The following is an 18,939-nucleotide window of genomic DNA, read 5'->3' as shown; positions in this document are numbered from 1 at the left end:
ACAACAGTTGACTCTGGAGTACGTGAAGAAGCGCCTATTGGACGAACAAGTGAAGCGAGCAAATTCAAACCGCGGCGGAGATTTCGGCCAGGCGAGCGACTCGGCGTTTGTCGGAAAGAAAATGGGGTTTAAGTGCTTTGGATGCGGTAAGTTTGGGCACAAGAGAGCCGAATGTCCGGAAAATTGTCCTCCAAACGAATCTGGTCACCAAGGAAACCGAAAAAGCGGAGGGAAGGTTAACCGGAAGCAGAAATATCGAGCGAATGTTGCTGAGGAGTCGGAAGTCGCGTTCGTCGCTACCGCGACGGGAGATTGTTTGTCGGCTTCTATGGAAACAGAAGATATGAAAATCGATTGGGTTCTCGACTCGGGATCCAGGGCCCATCGAGCTTCGAGCTTCTTCTTCTTCTCGGCACGCACCTCCGCTGTGTCCGTCACCAGATCCTTCGAATACTCCTCCTCGTCGATGGCCTTGGTCAAACATTCCAGCATGTTCCTGTCTTCCAGAAGTACTTCAATCCGGAACTTCCAATTACCAAAGTTGGTTCCGTCAAACAGCCAAAGCTTTTCTTCCGACATCTTGAAGAACTGATTCCTTTCTGTCCTGGGCCGATAACCTATTGATATCAGCAGAGCTTCTAGACTAAACGTCTGGTTTGGTTAGTGGTAACAGTAGGAATGATGAAAATTTTATTACATACTAATCATGGCATACTACAGCTTGTTGTCCTAAGTTGCTATGCAAAGTGGTCGGTTGCTATCTAACATGAATATCATTCAGTTTTTGTATGGACCGTAACATAGTTTGGACACCCACCCACCCCCTCCAGCGTTATGAAATTTGTGAATGGGCCCAATGGAACTTGTGTCAATTCTCTCTGTAATACCGTCGGTTTTGAATTTCAAACTGTTTTTTTTTATATATAGCATTCTCTATTGCACTAAATGAATGAAGCGTTCAAGAAATACTAAAATTATGAGACTTGATATTTAAATTTGTTCACAATATTTCTTCAAAAAGGATACTGGTAACACTGGCTCCAGTATAAGGCTATCCATGAGAACTTTTGGTGATAGGTCTGACAGCTAAAAGTGTGAATGCAACCGAAATGAAAGAGTAAACAAATCATGCGAGTGTTATCGGAGCTTTATATTTTCCTTTGTAATCGAAAAGTCACTCCGATCGCGAAACGTCAAAAGCACATGGTAAACAAAAAAACCAGCTGATCGCAGCTGTCTCATGGATTGCCTTATCGTCAAGGTTATCCACTGAAAAACAACGGGGCAGTCTTTCATGAGCTGTCACGTCCTGTCCTAGGTCCATGCTACACATTTTTGTGTCGCCTTTGTTTAGCGTGAATAAACTCGTGTAAAGGGCTAACACTACGGCCATATTTGTCTGCAAACAACAAACAAAAATTATATTTACAAAACACGTTTTTTGTTGTGCGAAATCAAAACCAAAAGTCTGGCAAGATGGACCGTGAGCGATCTTAGCCGTCCAAGTGACACCACAAACAAAAAAAAAAACCAAAAGTCAAATCACATTTTATTAATTTTAAAAGTTCTTTTTTTTAATGGAACCTGCTTCCGAATTCCCCGGTATCTGCCGGGTGTGCCTATCCCGTTCCGCCAACAATGATAAGTATCGTGCCTTGTTCAAGGTGTCCTTAATCTGTGGCCAAAAACGTCGATTTATGGACCTCTTGCTGGAATTTCTCCCGGTGCTGGAGGTAAGACTATAAGCACGATCCAAATTCTGTAAGAAAAAGTACTCCTTATTCAAGGAAGATTTCGATTTCAGATCTCACAAGATGATAAGTTACCAAAGTACATATGCACCAAGTGTTCGTTATCGTTGAAACATTTCGTAAGCTTCCGGAATCGATGCCTTAAGGCGGACAAAGAACTGAGGGAACATCCGGAGCGTTATATTTCCATTGAGCTCGAGAAGCCTACAATTAGGGCAGATTTCTCCGAAGAAAGTGACTCGGGAGAGGTAAATGAAAGCCACAATCTTGCCACCGTAGAGGTTCAAGAACCGTCGCCGAAAATCCGGGATAACCTAATCGAAGTGGTTGACAATCCCACCGAGATATTTGAAATACGTTCGGTTGATCCCCCGGAAGGCAACGACAAAAGTGGCCTGTTTGAGTGCGACCAGTGCCATAAGGTGTTGGGTACCAGCAGGTCCTTCAAATGTCACATGCAGCTTCACTCCGAGCTAGCCAACTTCCTGTGCCAGAGCTGTGGCGAAAATTTTAAGACGAAGATGGCCTACATTGGGCACATGGCCAGTCACGATCCGGAGCGGTTCAAATGTGACGTTTGTGGCAAATCGTATCGCCAGGCCGCTTCCCTCCGGAATCATAAGCTCAACCACAGCCAGGAGAAGCCCTTCGCCTGCACGATTTGTGGCCACTCAACAACCCAGAAGAGTGGCCTTAAGAAGCACATGTTGACCCACTCCGAGAGCAAGGCCTTCGTGTGCGACCTTTGTGGTGATCATTTCCGGTTCTCTAGCAATCTCCAAATGCACAAACGCCGGAAGCATACGATGGTGAAGGACCACGTTTGTTCCCACTGTTCGAAGGCGTTCGTTTCCCGGGATGAGCTGCTGAATCACCAGATGTGCCACACGGACGAGCGACCATTTGAGTGCGAGCTGTGCCGGAAGACGTTCAATCGGAAGAGTTCCCTGCAGTTCCACCGGAGGCGAAAGCACTCGATGCTGCCGATGCATGCCTGCAACGTTTGTGGACGGGGTTTCAGTCAGAAGGTTTCGTTGCAAATGCATCTCAAGACGCACGTTTTGACGGATTGAAGAAATGTAGATTGATCCTTTGTCGGATTGAACGAAAAGAATGCCAGAAAGTTTGGAATGCAGAGCTGATAGCAGATCGTTTTGTTAGTGCAAGTCTCTCAACTTATCTCAAAGATTGCGATTTTCCTTATTCTCCCTGAAACGCTTCCAAGGATGTTCTTCAGAGCGGGGTAGCCGAATCATTGTTTCTTTTTACCAAATTTATATCGCAAAAAAACGAAGTTTTATTCACCACCTTACATCTAAAACGTCACACAAAGCCAGTCCAGCTTCCCCCCAACCCGTTTACGAAGCCCCTTCGATGGCAACTTCGGTAATGCCCTGCACGTAGAATGCGCCCTCGGCCACGTATCTCCGGAGCTCGGACGCCGTCTGCTCATCGAACACCGTGGACGCGGCCAGCACCCGGATGACTTCGTACTTGTCCAGCACCACATCCTTGTCGGCTTCCTGCTTCCGGTCCAGAAGGTACTCCACGAAACCACCCGTGTTCAGCAAGTAGGTTTGTCCCCAGCGGTGTCCCACAATGGCTTTCAGCAGTCCCAAAGCGGCTCGCTTCATGTCCGGGAAAGGATTCTTGATGTAGTCCATCACCAGGTTGAGATTTTCCTGCTCGGCTAGGTTGCCGTACCATTCCTGGGTGATTGATCTGGAAGGAAAAACCGCCCGTATGTTTTTAAATCCTCCATGATCTAACCAACTAATCCGAATTATCCTTTCCCAAGAAAGTTTTCAAATAATTTTACCAGGATGGTCTCCAGGAAAATAAAAAGATTGGACTCGGAAAAACTGCACTTTGCTCTGGGTGTAACTGTAGTAGGCCTAGCCTAATTTGAATTTATCATAGTAGGCCGTGCCTGTAAATTAGAAATTGTTATAGCCGTAACCAAGGCCAAAAGTCGTTACCAAGGAAAAGACTATGTTGGTACGAGCTATTCGGGTTAATTCTACGAGTGGCGTAACATGAGAATTGTCGGTCTCGCATAGCGAGGTGACAATTCTCGACTCGAGTGAAGTGAGTCGCCGTGTAAATCAAATGGAGAGTCACTTCATTCGAGTCGAGAATTGTCACCTCGCTATACGACACCGACAATTTGTGCTTATTCTGCGCGGCGTGTGAGTAGAGACGAGTCGCTCTCACCGCGAGTGACGTGAGACGACTAATGTTAATTAAATGGGAGCGAGTCGACAATTGTCACCTCATTCGACTCGTGTCACCTCACACGCCACGCAGAATAGGCACGATTGTCACTTCACGCCATTCGTAGAATCAACCCAATTGTTTTATTGAACTTGCTTGGTTGGTGGTTGGCTAACTAATGACATATTATTTTCTAATTTACAGACACGGCCTACTATGATAAATTCAATTCCCACCCCCTTCACCCCTTAGCAGTAAGGGAAGCCGTCCACGGACGTAAAAAGAATAGGAAAGTCTACGGACACACACAAATCGATAAAGCAGATTTGAGCATTGTAAACTCCACGGAGTATAAATAGAAATAGGTTGGACATATAGCCTTAGATGCTGGTCCATTAGAAGGTGGGTTCGCACAAAAGAAAAGCACCACCGATCAGAATAAAGAAGAAGAAGAAGATAAATTCAAATTAGGCTAGGCCTACTACAGAAATAATATGTTATTAGTTAGCCAACCACCAACCAAGAAAATTCAATAAACACTGAGCGAAATCTCCCTCCTTGAATTGAACGATTTGTAATTCACATGACTTCAAATCTTCATCTCCCTTGTTTTGAATGAATATACAACAATATGATGCATCCAACGCGTATCGAACAAAAATCATCCAATTCGGCGATGACTTCTTGTATATTTCCATATGACAATAAGCAGATGATTAAATTATGATAACGAATATGAATAACATCAATCTAAAGAATGATTTTAATTCCTTCCATGTCCCAAATCAATAATCATACATTCACAGTCCAAAAAGTCATTCAGAAGACTGGCGGTAAACCGTAAACAATACGGAATCGTCCTTTCACTCCTTAAGCTATCAGTACACTTTGTCAAGTGTGCAAATATTTGGCTATTTGACGTTTCAGACGTTTGCCTAACGTTTGCCGTTTGACTATTGTTTGCCAAAGGTCAGTACACTGAACACAATCTCCCGCCATGAACTGAATGATTCGTAATTCACACGGCTGCATATCTCAAAATTCCATATTTTGAATGATTTTGAGTGAATATGATGCATCCACTTTTTGTTGAACAAAAATCATCCGATTCTAGGATGGCCTTTAGCATGTATCCATATGTAAATAAGTAGATATTTGAATTATGGTAACACGAATGAATAATGTGCTACTCTTAAAGGAAAATATGTTCTACCATGTCCCAAATCGAAAATCATGCAATTATCTTCTGAATGTCATATTGAAGACTAATGATCCTAGACATAAAATCATCCTTGTCAATCGTAGTGAAAAATGGTGGTGGCAACAGTTCCAGCTTGCAGAGTTCGGAGTTTTCCAATTGATTCCACAGGTAATTGTACTTTTTGATGAACTTATTTATATCTGTAGCAACTGATCATTATTTATAGGAGCACCGAACATCGTTTCTTGCTGAGGATGAAGGGTTGTTTGTGGATTAAGGACTCGTTATTCAAACAGGCACCTCAAGCCTAGTCACGATGGTTGCCGATTTGTGATTCATTAATTATTATACGTTTGATGCAGCTAAACAGTCCGTGAAAATAAACATTTATGTGCGTTGAACAGTTAAGAAGCCTTTCTCTTCAATTTGAAACCATTTAAATATTTTATTGGCATTTCATTAAATTTGTTTACATTTAGGTGTATGATGATCATTCAATTGTCGACCACTTTTGGAAACAGAAAATTCATTTTAAGATTGGATGATATTCATTCAGTGTGATTTGTAAACAGATGATTTTCATGCAGATGAAAATCATCTTAAATGTGTCTGAAAATAGGAATGGGGCTCGGATGAGGCAAAAATCATTCAATTTATGGCGGGAGATTTCGTTCAGTGTACACGGTGGACAAACATTTGACAAACTCTTATTTGTCCATGTTTGCCACTCGAGAACTGAACGGAGTTGCAAAGTTGACCAAATAAAACTTGTTTTGGCATACTTTTACAATATATATTTCCTCATATCTTCAAGTATTGGCTATTACAAAGTTAGACAAATATTTGCACATCAATGTTTGTGCAAATATATTTGGTCAGAACACAAATTTGTCAAAATTTGGCAAAAATTTGCACATTTGGCAAAGTGTGTACTGATAGCTTTAGCTTAAGTATGGCGGCAGCAGCGTGGTCAGCTACAAATTTTCCCGGATTTTACAGGTAAATTGCCGTTTTTGGAAGAATAATCCAAAATTATCCTTATTAGCAGCATTCGTTTACTACTTAGGACTTGATTCGACGGATCCAAACCCGAGTCCACACCATCAATCGCGTGATTTCAGTTCCATAGTCCCCAGTACTCAGAAAGAACGTTGTTGGCAGGTGTCTTTTTCTTGCTGTGAACGACGATGATTGTTTTTTTCTTGATAATAAAGGACATAGTAATGGATGTTAAACCAATGTGTGGTACTTACTTATTTTCGATTGGAAATCTTTTAAATTTTCAACTGGTATGCAATCGGGGTTGTTTACATTGACGAATGATAATCATTCATTTTGAGACATCCATTGGAAGGATAAAAATCATTGCAACATTGGATGATTTTCGTTTGGTATGATTTGTAAACAGATGATTTTGAAGAGGATGAAAATCATCTTGATTGCGTCTGAAAATAGGTATGGGGCTCGGATGAGGCAAATATCATTCAAATCATGGCGGGTGATTTCGTTCAGTGAAGGCTCCCCCAAATCTAAGCGACTTTTTACGGCGACAGCGACAAACAATCGCCGCGATTTCGCTTATGTTTCGCTGCAAGAATTGTTTGAAGAGCGCGTCTAAGCCACAGCGACGCGATTTCACAGCAATTCGCGTCGTGTCAGTCAAGATGGTTACACAGAAGAGTGCTTGCAGCAACGCAACAACGAAATCGCGGCGATTTTTTGTCGCTGTCGCCGTAAAAAGTCGCGTAGATTTGGGGGAGCCTTAAAACATTAGTCGTACCAACATCGTCTTTTCCTTGGTAACGACGTTTGGCTTTGGTTACGGCTATAACAGCTGGCGACGAGAAAAATTTTGAAAGCGACTCGAAGACCGCGGATCTGAAGAACGCCATCCTGCAGCTCACCAATCTCAACGCGCGACAACAGCAGCAGATTAAAAACCTGGGGCACCGAGGCAATTCGATTGCTGGCAGCGAGAAGATTATCGAATCATTGGCAAGCGGAATCCAGGATTTCCAGTACGATCCGGACGGAGGCGTTATCTTCGATAGCTGGTACGCAAGGTATGAGGACGACATCACGCAGGACGGCCAATCTCTGGACGATGCCGTCGGTTCATCCCGGTCGAGCTCAACGGTGTAACAATCAAGCTTCAGCACCATCATATCGAGAGATACTTGGATCAGCATCAGACAGCCACTCAACCGACGGAAGAATCTGCTATCACGGCTTCTGGTGGCAACCTCGCCGAGTTCCAAGCCGAGATCACCATCAAGAATGTTACTAAAACCGGTCGCATTTCCATCTCGGACAGCGCAGAATTCAACGTTCTTGGAATCGAGACTATGGATCTGTTCGATCTGTGGTCCATACCGATCACCAGCTTGGTCAACACCGTACAACATCGTCTCGACCAACATTCCGATCTGATCAGTACGTCAGTCAACTTAAGCAACACTTCCCGGAGGTATTCCAAAACACGCTGGGTAAGTGCACCGAAGCGCAAGTAAAGCTGTACCTGAAGCCTGACGCACGTCCTTCCTATTGCCCGAAGAGACCAGTGGCGTACGCTGCACTCCTCAAGGTAGATGCAAAACTCGAAAGGCTCCAGAACAACGGTATCATTTCTCCGGTTCGATTCTCGGACTGGACAACTCCAATAGTCGTCGTGCGCAAGGCGGACAACATATCAGTTCGCGTGTGTGGTGATTATCCGAAGGGGCTGAACAACGCGCTACAATGTGACCGCCATCTGCTGCCTTATCCTGATAACTTCTTTACGGAACTGGCTGGGGCACGCTATTTCACGCATCTCGACTTATCCGACGTAGGTCGAGGTGGAGGAGGAATCACGAAAATTGCTCACCATCAACACACATCGTGCCCTTTTCCAGTACAACCGACTGCCCCCTGGAGTCAAGTCGGCACCCGGCGTTTTCCAGCGCATCATCGACAGCATGGTAGCCGGCATACCTGGATGACATCCTCATCGCTGGTCGCACGAAGCAGGAACACGATCGCAATCTGCACGTCGTTCTCGAATGTATTCGTGAGTATGGTTTTTCACTTACGTCTCGAAAAATGCCGTTTCGCACTCTCCCAGATCGAGTTTCTGTGACACATCGTGGATAAAGATGATATACGACCCGATCTATCGAAAACGGAAGCCATTACCATGATGCAGCCACCGAAAGATGTTCAGCAGCTCCGCTCTTACCTCGGTGCTGTGAATTACTACGGTCGGTTCGTCAAGCAGATGAAGAAGCTCCGGGCACCCCTGGACAATCTGCTCAAGAAGGATGCCCGCTGGAATTGGACCGACGATTGCCAGATTTCCTTCGAGCAGTTCAATACCATTCTCCTCTCCGATCTGCTGCTTACCCACTACGACCCTTCGAAGGAGATCATCGTCGCTGCAGATGCATCAAAGTACGGTCTTGGCGCAGTTATCATGCATCGATTCCCGACCGGTGAGGTGAAGGCAATCGCTCATGCCTCTCGTTCACTGATACCAGCAGAGATAAACTACGGCCAAGTGGAAAAGGAAGCATTGGCGCTGATCTTCGCAGTCACTCGTTTCCACAAAATGCTCTACGGACGCCACTTTCTCCTACAGACCGACCATCAACCACTCATCAAGGTTTTCGATTCAAAGAAGGGGATTCCGGTATACACAGCAAACCGCTTACAACGCTGGGCCTTAACACTCCTGCTGTACGACTTCGACATCAAGCACGTTTCGACAACGAACTTCGGCTACGCAGATTTCCTGTCCCGATTGATGTCAGCACAACGTAGACCAGATGAAGATTACGTGATAGCGGCCGTGCGCGTCGAATCCGAAGCAAAAGCAATTCTCGACGACACCATCAGCATTGCTGATTCAGCAACCTTCCAGTCACGCACCAGATGATAGTGGCTGAAACGCGAAAAGATCAAGTTCTCCAGCAAGTGGTGAATTTTCTTTAAGAAGGTTGGCCGGCCCATGTGAAGCAAATTGAAGATCCTGACGTCAAAAAATACTTTGCTAGACGAGATGGACTTCAAATCGTCGACCACTGCGTCATGTTCAGCGAACGAATCGTCGTGAAACTCAAATTTCGCAAACGAATTATTCGACAGCTACATCGTGGACACCCAGGAATGGACCGGATGAAATCTCTAGCCCGCAGCTATATCTACTGGCCTAATATGGACGACGATGTAGCGCAATTTGTTCGTCAGTGCACCGCGTGCGCTGAAGCAGCAAACGTGGCAAAGTGTCCACATCGATTTTGCTGGCCCAATCGATGGGTACTACTACTTCGTCATCGTGGATCGTACGCAATCCATCACCACAAACTGCGTTTCGGCAACCCGAAAACTTTGGTCTCGGATAACGGCACACAATTCACCAGTGTGCAGTTTCAGCAGTATTGCAGTGAAAATGGTATTGCTCACCTTCGTACTGCTCCTTACCACCCGCAGTCATACGGCCAAGCGGAGCGATTCGTCGATTCCCTCAAGCGTGGTCTCAAGAAGCTTAGTAAGGGGGAAGGCTCGCCTATATCGTGTCCCTGCACACGAACACGAGGTCGAAGCTGGTAAGATCGCACGTCAACCAAATGCGCCCACGCTACGATTCCGACGTGCCAGAGCTAGCAACGCACCAACTACCATGGGAAATCCTAATAGAGGAAGTGAAATCGCCAGACCGGCTGAAGCAGCACTACTCCAAGCTCCTATTTCCGCTGCAGGCATCAAAATTATCAGATAGACGATGATACTATCATCTATCTGATAGACAACGGATACTATCAGTTTAGCCAGATGATACTATCCCTTCTTGTCTATCTCTGATAGTATCACTGAGAGAACGGTTTCTATCAGAGATAGAGGATAGAGAGATAGTATCCCTATCCCAAAAATTTCTCATGATGATACTATCAGTACAACATCTCTCAATTGATAATGATAGAGGTTCTATCTCTATCAATTGATAATATTATACAATATAAATTGTTGGACTATGGGCATAGAAAATTAACTAAATTCCATATTTAGCGGCTTCAGGAGTGTAAGAATTGTTGGAAACCCATGCAATATGGGTATTTTCGGAACGGGCGCGATGAGGGGATGACGGAAATCGATGTCTGACGCCATTTTGAAATCCAAGATGGCGGCCTCCAGATAAGTAAAATCATTGGAAACCCATGTAATATAGGTATTTTCCAATTTATTTCCAATGATTTCACTAATCCGGAGGCCGCCATCTTGGATTTCAAAATGGCGTCGGACATCGATTTCCGTCATCCCCTCATCGTGCCCGTTCCAAAAATACCCATATTGCATGGGTTTCCATTGATTTTATTAATCCGGAAACCGCCATCTTGGATTTCAAAATGGCATCGGACATCGATTTCCGTGATCCCCTCATCGTTCCCATTCCGAAAATACCCATATTGCATGGGTTTCCAATGATTTCACTAATCCGGAGGCCGCCATCTTGGATTTCAAAATAGCGTCAGACATCGATTTCCGTCATCCCCTCATCGCGCCCGTTCCGAAAATACCCATATTGCATGGGTTTTCAATGATTTCACTAATCCGGAGGCCGCCATCTTGGATTTCAAAATAGCGTCAGACATCGATTTCCGTCATCCCCTCATCGTTCCCGTTCCGAAAATACCCATATTGCATGGGTTTCCAATGATTTCACTAATCCGGAGGCCGCCATCTTGGATTTCAAAATGGCGTCGGACATCGATTTTCGTCATCCCCTCATCGTGCCCGTTCCGAAAATACCCATATTGCATGGGTTTCCTTCTTCTTCTTCTTCTTTCTGGCGTTACGTCCCAACTGGGACAAAGCCTGCTTCTCAGCTTAGTGTTCTTATGAGCACTTCCACAGTTATTAACTGAGAGCTTTCTATGCCAATTGACCATTTTTGCATGTGTATATCGTGTGGCAGGCACGAAGATACTCTATGCCCTGGGAAGTCGAGAAAATTTCCAACCCGAAAAGATCCTCGACCGGTGGGATTCGAACCCACGACCCTCAGCTTGGTCTTGCTGAATAGCTGCGCGTTTACCGCTACGGCTATCTGGGCCCATTGATTTTATTAATCCGGAAACCGCCATATTGGATTTCAAAATGGCGTCGGACATCGATTTTCGTCATCCCCTCGTCGCGCCCGTTCCGAAAATACCCATGAGAACATACATTGAGTTATTTCTATTAGCTTGTTCCCATTATGCGCAAGATTTTGGTTTCGTTTTTTTTGTTTCAATGATATAGGATAGATAGGGATAGCTATGGAAATTTGCTGATAGTATATTTTTCCCCAAAGATAGATGATAAAGATAGGCTTGATCCATCAGTGATGGAAAAATGCTGATAATATCTCCATCCGTCTATCAATTGATAGAGATAATAAAGTCTATCTTCTATCCATCATTTTTCAAGAAGTGATAGTATCCCTATCACTACCCATAGGCCAGGAGAAGTGGTTCACCTAGAGTGAATTTCTGTCAAAGAAAAAGTAGATTTTGTATGAGAATTGACAGAAAAATGAATTACAAGTTCATCCACTTCTACTGGCCTATAGGGATAGTATCATTTGATAGTATCAAAAGATAGACGTGATAATGATAAATGATAGGGATAAATTTGAAGCCTGTTCCGCTGGCCTTCCAATGTCGGCTTCACTTGAAGTTGATTGTCCTGACGAAGGTGCATCGGGAACAAGCCATGTGTCACCGATTGAAGCCGTAGAAGAAATCCAGTCTGCACCGGTGGATGTGTCATCTTACCCAAGTGGAGAATTCCTGAGACGTTCCGGACGCGAAGACCATCGAGCGGCGCGCTGTAAACGGCCGAAAACCGAAAACGGAATACCCAGAGAAGGCGCGGAAGATAAGACAGTACTTTAATAATAACCCGAACATTTGTACCAGAGACGTGGCCAGAAGATCAATTCATCGAAGTGTTTCGTCCAGCAGACCATGAGGCGGGCTGGGCTACGTGTTTTTAAGGTCAGGAAGGCGCCAAACCGGACTGACAAGCACGGTGGCCGATTTGCGTACGCGGAAGCTGTACCGTGAGTGGCTGGTCAAGGCAGGCTGTGTCGTCATGGACCACGTACATCAAGGTGGACATCAAACGAATCCCCGGCCTTGAGTTTGAGTCGGTACGTCCCGCATGGAGGTTCCGGAAGAGAAAGTTTTACAAATTTGCGAAGAAGTACCCGGTGTGGCAGGCGATCTGCTAGTGCGGACGGTACAGCAAGCCGTTCGATACAACCGGCACCATGAACGGGCAGATTTATCGAGAGGAACTCTTGCAGAAGCGCTTGCTGCCTTTCCTCCGCTCTCACTGTGGTCCCACCCTGTTTTTCTTGTTGTTCCTTTTGTTCTTGAGGAAATCAGTGAAAGAACTAGTAAACATATCTGGAAAAAACACTAAGAAAGTCTCTTGGACAATTTTCCTTATGAAAATTACAGAAGATAGGAGCGTTGGAGTGCTCAAGGATTTCCTGGACCAAATTCTGAAGAAATTCCTCTAAATATCTTTTAAAATGTCACTGGAAAAATTTCTGCAGCACCACTAGAACAATGAAGATGAATCGAAGCCAAACATCAAATTTTCAAGAGCACAAAACTGGAGAACCGAGCATCCGTTTCAGCTGAAAACTAAATCGATTGGTAACCACCAGCAAATGACCAATTGATTAAGTATTCAGCTCAACGGATGCTTGGTTCTCCAGGTGCTCTTGAAAATGTGAAGTTTGGTTTCCATTCCCTAATTCTAGAATCCGTGTAAAAGAAGCCGTATAAATTCCGAAATCCGTGCAAAAAAATACCGTGGAAATTTCGAACGCCCTGTAAATAGAACCGTGTAAAAAAGCCATGTAAAAGTATTCCAGAAAAATCTCCGTAGAAATCACTAGAATACCTGAATCTTTTCCTCAAATAATCTGAGACATTCCCGAGGAACCGGTGACAGTGAAAAAATCGCGGAACAGTCTCCGAAGATTTCTCTGGAAATTCTAGAATTTGGCACAGGATTCACTGCAAGTAGAAAAAGGAAATAGTGACTTCGAACACCGCTTTGGTTGAAATCGAGGCATTAGGGACCTTCCGTTAAAAATATGGAATTTTCAGAGACTTGCCTGATTTGAAATACATTCTTTTCCGGTGTGTTTTACAATTTCCTGGACAATTGGATGGACACCCTGATATGCTTTCCCAACTTACGAAATCTGATTATCAGCAGAATCCACAGCAAACATCGACCGCAGGCAGCCGAGCAAGCGAATCTTCAAATCGTTCGGCAGATTGCGGATCACTTTGCTAAAATGCTGCAACGTCTTCTTCAACGCTGCCCCGTGCTTGTAATGGAGCTGCCTTTTGCCCTCGTTCGCTGCCGCAATGCATCCCAAGGTATCGTAAGCCGTTGGCAGTATCGTCATATCCTCCGAAGCCAGACAATCGAACAGCATTTCGATAACCTTCGGATAACCGTCGTAGACTTTAGCCGGATGAATCGCCGCAACTCCTCCGTAAAACTTCATCAAGCCTGGGATCAAAATGGTGCCCAACGGATCTTCACCCAGGCCTTGGATTTTGACCATTAGCTTGTCGAATACCCCGTTGTTCTCCAGATAGGCCATTCCGTGGTTCCCCTCGGAGAGTTCCGACAAAATTTGCAGAACATTAAGCTGCAATAGCACATCTTCCCCGTCCAATTCTTGAACCGCTTTCTTCAAGAACTTATCCATTGCCGCCAAGAGTTCCTCCGACTGTTTGGCCAACCTAACGGCCAGCTCATACAACCGGCACCGAACCACATCCCCCTTGCCAAGCAGACCCTCCAGGTTCTCCAAAACGCTTCTCAGCTGGACAAACCGCGGCAACATCAACCGCAAAAGCTCAATCGCTGGCGTTCCGACACTGGTATCGTCCGAGGCCAAACACTTGATCACCAGCAGGATCAGCGTTTCATTCACGAAACCATCGACCGAGCGCGATTGGACGATTCGCCGAAGCTCCCGCAATCCGAAGGCCTGCACCCGGGGATTGACGTGACTCAACGATTTCTCGATAACGTTCTTAACCTCGCTGGACTCGTCGATGGCCAGGGTGCTCATACAGATCGAAAGAATGTCGCACGCTAGCAGCGTTTGTTCGCTGTGAAATAGTAGTTAATGTTAGCACGCAGCAACCTTCCCAGAATTCATCCCACACAAACCTGTTGGCATCCTCCAGGCAGTTCAGCAGTTCCGGCGACTTCAAAAAGCTGTTGGATATGGCGGAGGCGTTGCTGGACGAAATCAGTGTGTTTTTGATCTCGGTCAGAGCGGTTTTCCGAGTCTGTTCCAGCTGCAGATTGGCCAACAGCTCCTGGCACAGGTTCTCATCCATTCTTGCTTCGGTTTTGGACTGGTAATTGTGGGACAAGTTATAAGGGAACTGAATGATTTTTAAATTTTGTTCTTCAACTGAGCACTGTAAACAACACCGCAAAATCGCTAAGCACTGACTGAATGAAATCAAAACACCGAGCTGATGGAACGCGTGAAGGGCTGATTTGGCGCGCGTTTGTGATGGAATGAACTCACCGTGCAATGTGATGGATTTTACTAAGGTGGCGCAGATGATTGAAGCGTGCCACTAGTTCTCTCTTTCATTCTCCCGCTGTTCTTATGCAGCGCAAATAGTGACGTCACTATTTGCGCTGCATAGGCCTATTCACATGACGTCTCAAATCAGCTGATCGGGAAGCACTTTGACAGTTCTTCTATGAAAATGACAGGCCCGTGTTAGCACCGGTCCTCCACCGATGTAAACAAATGCATAGACGGATCTGTCACATGAAAAGGCCTATAAGAACAGCGGGAGAACAAAAGAGAGAACTAGTGGCACGCATCAATCATCTGCGCCACCTTAGTAAAATCCATCACATTGCTCACCGTGCACCTCCGTCAATTAAAACGGTATTTCACGCAAGGTTCCGGGTCATTTGGCCAAAAGGGTTATTTGGCCGAATGTCGTTTGGCCGAAATTGAAAACAATAGTGAACACATGCATTTGTAACAGAAAAAAATAGAGACATAGTAGTCTGGTTCAGATTGAGTACCACTTCTAGTACTGCATTTGGTCCCATGTAGGCCAGGGTAGACGCGTCACGCGAAGCGACGTGAAAATTGCCTGGGAAGGATGGGCCGTATGAATAAAATGTAGTAAAGTTGAGTTTACTACAATCTCGGTAGTAAACGCTATATGTGGAACACGAGTAGAATATGTTTGTGTCATTTTCCTTTCTACACCTTTCGAACATACTACTTACAACGCGTTGCTATGAATAAAGGTAGCATTTACTACAAAGCTACTGGTAGTTAGCTTAAGAGGTTGCTACTCATGCTTTGAGATTGCGAAATTGAATGGAATAATTTCCTTTGAGTAAAAATCATGGGAAAACGATATGAGTTTTGATATTTCGGAAGGTATTTTGAGTTTTGCTTAGAAGTTCTGAGGTGACGAAAACATTCGCCCGCCAATTCTGAGATTCCGGTAAGATTACTGGCAGTAGCAATTTGTAATATCCGTATGAACTCTGGCATTACGATAATCATGTTATTTTCTAGGAATTTTAGGATGTCGGTAGGAATTCACATATTTATAATGTAATTCTGAATTTTACGTGTAAATTCTGACATCTCAGATTCTCAGATTTCCTTTGAAATTCCGGAATTCCTGTAGGAACATTGGGATTCCGATAGGGATGTCGGATTTTTTATGATAATTCTGGAAGTTTAAATACAATTCTAGAATTGGGGTGGGAATGGGATTCCGGATATTAATCTCTTAGAATTCTGTGGGTATCTTTGAGACGGTATTTCTGTAAAGCCCCCAGCACAATGTGAGCGGCAACGCGGTACAGCGGCAAAACGGCAAGCCCATCTTGAGCTACACTCTACTTGTCAAGTCAATGTTGAAAAGGATTTAGTCAACACTGGATTGATAAGTAAAGTGTAGATGAAGATGGGCATGCCGTTTTGCCGTTGTACATTGTGCTTGGGGCCTAAGAATCTATGAGATTGCGGTGGGATTCCTGCGAATTATTGTGTGAACATTTGTAATTCTGAATACAATCTTTGTAATTATTGTAAAAACCTTTAAGATTCTGTTGATCTCCAGTTCCGTTGGAATTTCAAAGCAAAGCTTTAATATAAACCTTTTGAATGTCGGTAAATATTTTAAAGATTTCAATGGGATTTTTTGTGAAATCGATAAGAATTTTAATAATTTCAAAGGGAACCCTGGATTTTTAGGAGAGATCCTCATTGAATTCTTACGACTACAAATGGAATCACTACAATTCCCATTAAAATCCCTACGTTCTAAGTTCTAGAAATTCCAAGGATACTATCAGAAACCCCACCAAAATAACGAGAATATCACAGAAACACTTAGAACTTCCGGAATTCAACATGCTGTTAAGAAAACACACGGGGAGCATCAAAATTCTACCTCTCTAAATTCTATTCTCAGTATTGGTGCTAGAAAATATGTAATTCCTAATTTGATAGCTGTAGTCTCAAGATCTCTTCATAGATGTTAAGCTAATATTAAAAAAAAAACATCAATCGCTGGCGTTGGCGAAGACCGAAAACCACTCAGAAAATTCTTTGATGTACCATCATCATTAAATCATAGACATAAAGAGAATACCAGACTAATCGCAAAATTACACTACAAATCTTGTCAAATTTATGATTTTGTGCAAATTGTCGCGTAATCGATTAGATTCCATACATTTCCGCCATATGCATGATTGTATTAATTTTAAGCGTCACTCTGAATAGATTGTTCTTTACGTGCAGAATCACTCTGCACCCTGAATGGAAATTTCTTAACGTGCAGCTTCAGTCACTGCTCATGTTCGAAAGTAGTAAGTACTACATGTTCGAAAAGTTTTTTATTCATACCAAAAGTGTAGTAAACTTTGTGGATTTTGTTTTTGAGTAGATGCTACATGTAGTAAAGTTCAACGTTTTTTATTCATATCACCCAATTATTAATAATGAAATGTCAAACTCCAAAGGACTTTCGTGTTGCTTCGCGTGACGCGTCTACTCTGGCCGACACCATACTGTGCGCGCTCACGGGCGCGCTGTACATTGTAAGACTTTTTTTTGGCGCGCCTCATTTTTCTTGAGATGTGCCTCAATGCGATCTCATTCGCTGGTTGGGAAATATTCTAACTAAAAAGCACTCGAATGTCAAGAGTAGATGTCAAACTGATTTTGACGTCTGAGCACCGTCGCATTGAAGTTTTCATATATAGAACAAATGCGCATGTATATGTGCAAATTGTGACTTTTAAAGCAAATTTTGCTCTCCAGCTGCGTGAGTCTGGAGCATTTTCACCAGCTGTCAGTCGTTCCAACTAACGGGTCGGATTTGCTAGATGGAAGGCAGTCGTGTTCCAACCAGCGAATCCCCGCTGTAATTGAAGTGATTACAAAAATTTCCAACGAGGATCAAAATTGTAACTCTTGGATGGCGAGTCTTCGACCATATCATGTAGGCCATCTAGACACTTGCATTATGAGGCGAAAATAGTTTTAGAGGCTCTTCGTTACTAAGCAGTTGTTTCACAACTTGGATACCAATGGTGAGCCGTAGCACCGAGCAGCGCATGAGACGAGTCATCACCTAGCGCGCGCTTTTAGAATTTTCGTGAGCCTCCGTCTAGCGCAGCACACTATAGGATTCCGATGAGCTAGGAGACAGTTTGGTTGGAGGCTCGTCAGTACATTTATGTGCTCCTGAGAAATATGTTACTCTAGTCCCATGATACCAAAGACGAAATAAAGACCTCCATGTCCCTTGCAGTTGTCCAAAATTTTATGGAACATGAGATGCTGTTGCTGTTCCGCTCAAGAAAAGTAAAAATTTCTGCCCAAGAAATGGTCAAAAAAATTTCTACAGTGAGCTCCATTTGAATTGACATTTCTTTTCAACTGCGTACTGTGATCAAAGAAAAATGCTTTTCTTGAGCATTTCTTGCTAGAAATTTCCCACGCATCGAGATAGACGATTACTTTTCTGTTGAAGTGCATACTTCGCTTAAAGAGTAAGCTGTGTTTACTCATTAAATGTAGAGAGGCACTTCTAGCGGAAATGGGTGAATTTTTACCCATCATGGCCGGTACGCTGATCATAAGTACTGTGCAAAAGGATAGGACAAGAAACGGTCAAGGAATGATTCCGCTACCGAAATTACTTGAGCTGTACGCTGCTGAGAAGTAGAGCTGATTTCATAACGTCGGTAACGCCTGCTGTACAAATCAAATGCATCTGCCACTTTGGGTTTATTCACAAATTTCATAACGCCAAAAATGGCCATTTTCGACACCCACCCACCCCCTCGTAACGCATTTTGTATGAATATTTTTCGAATTTTGTATGAACTGTAACATCCTGTAGACAACCACCCACCCCCTTCAGCGTTATGAAAAATGTGAATGGGCCCTTATACGGAGAATTAACGTGAAGCGCTCTTCAAACCGATTTTACTGATAATGTATTAGCACAGACAAACAGACGTAACAGCTAGAACAATTATCAATTTAAAACATAGTCATGTGAACATCTACGCCCAATGCTAAAAACACTTCTTTTGCCCAACCGCGAACTAGGTGGCGGTAGTGAGCGAACGTCAAAATCGAACAAAAGTGATACGAGCGCCATGAGTGGTCCGTCGGCCAACTATCAAATATTACTCAAG

At 44.0% G+C, this 18,939-nt stretch overlaps 2 protein-coding genes across 2 annotated transcripts; one reads left to right on the top strand and one right to left on the bottom strand.

Annotated features, from left to right (window-relative positions):
* The first annotated feature begins 1,427 nt into the window (after positions 1-1,427).
* LOC5574296 (gastrula zinc finger protein XlCGF46.1) lies at positions 1,428-2,825 on the top strand. The gene is made up of 2 exons (XM_001661293.2): positions 1,428-1,733; positions 1,805-2,825. Exons 1-2 carry the CDS (start codon positions 1,578-1,580, stop codon positions 2,822-2,824), a joined length of 1,176 nt encoding a protein of 391 aa, XP_001661343.2. The 5' UTR covers positions 1,428-1,577; the 3' UTR covers position 2,825.
* A 249-nt stretch (positions 2,826-3,074) lies between these two features.
* On the bottom strand, positions 3,075-14,709 carry LOC5574292 (26S proteasome non-ATPase regulatory subunit 5). Its single transcript, XM_001661292.2, has 3 exons — positions 14,395-14,709; positions 13,401-14,333; positions 3,075-3,473 (listed from the first exon to the last, which is right to left on the bottom strand). Exons 1-3 carry the CDS (start codon positions 14,565-14,567, stop codon positions 3,110-3,112), a joined length of 1,470 nt encoding a protein of 489 aa, XP_001661342.2. The 5' UTR covers positions 14,568-14,709; the 3' UTR covers positions 3,075-3,109.
* Between the last annotated feature and the right edge of the window lie 4,230 nt (positions 14,710-18,939).

This window comes from Aedes aegypti, chromosome 3, assembly GCF_002204515.2.
Source record: "Aedes aegypti strain LVP_AGWG chromosome 3, AaegL5.0 Primary Assembly, whole genome shotgun sequence".
Taxonomy (NCBI): Eukaryota; Metazoa; Arthropoda; class Insecta; order Diptera; family Culicidae; genus Aedes; species Aedes aegypti.
Note: the sequence above shows the minus strand (reverse complement) of the source record. Positions and strands in the feature narration are given on the sequence as shown.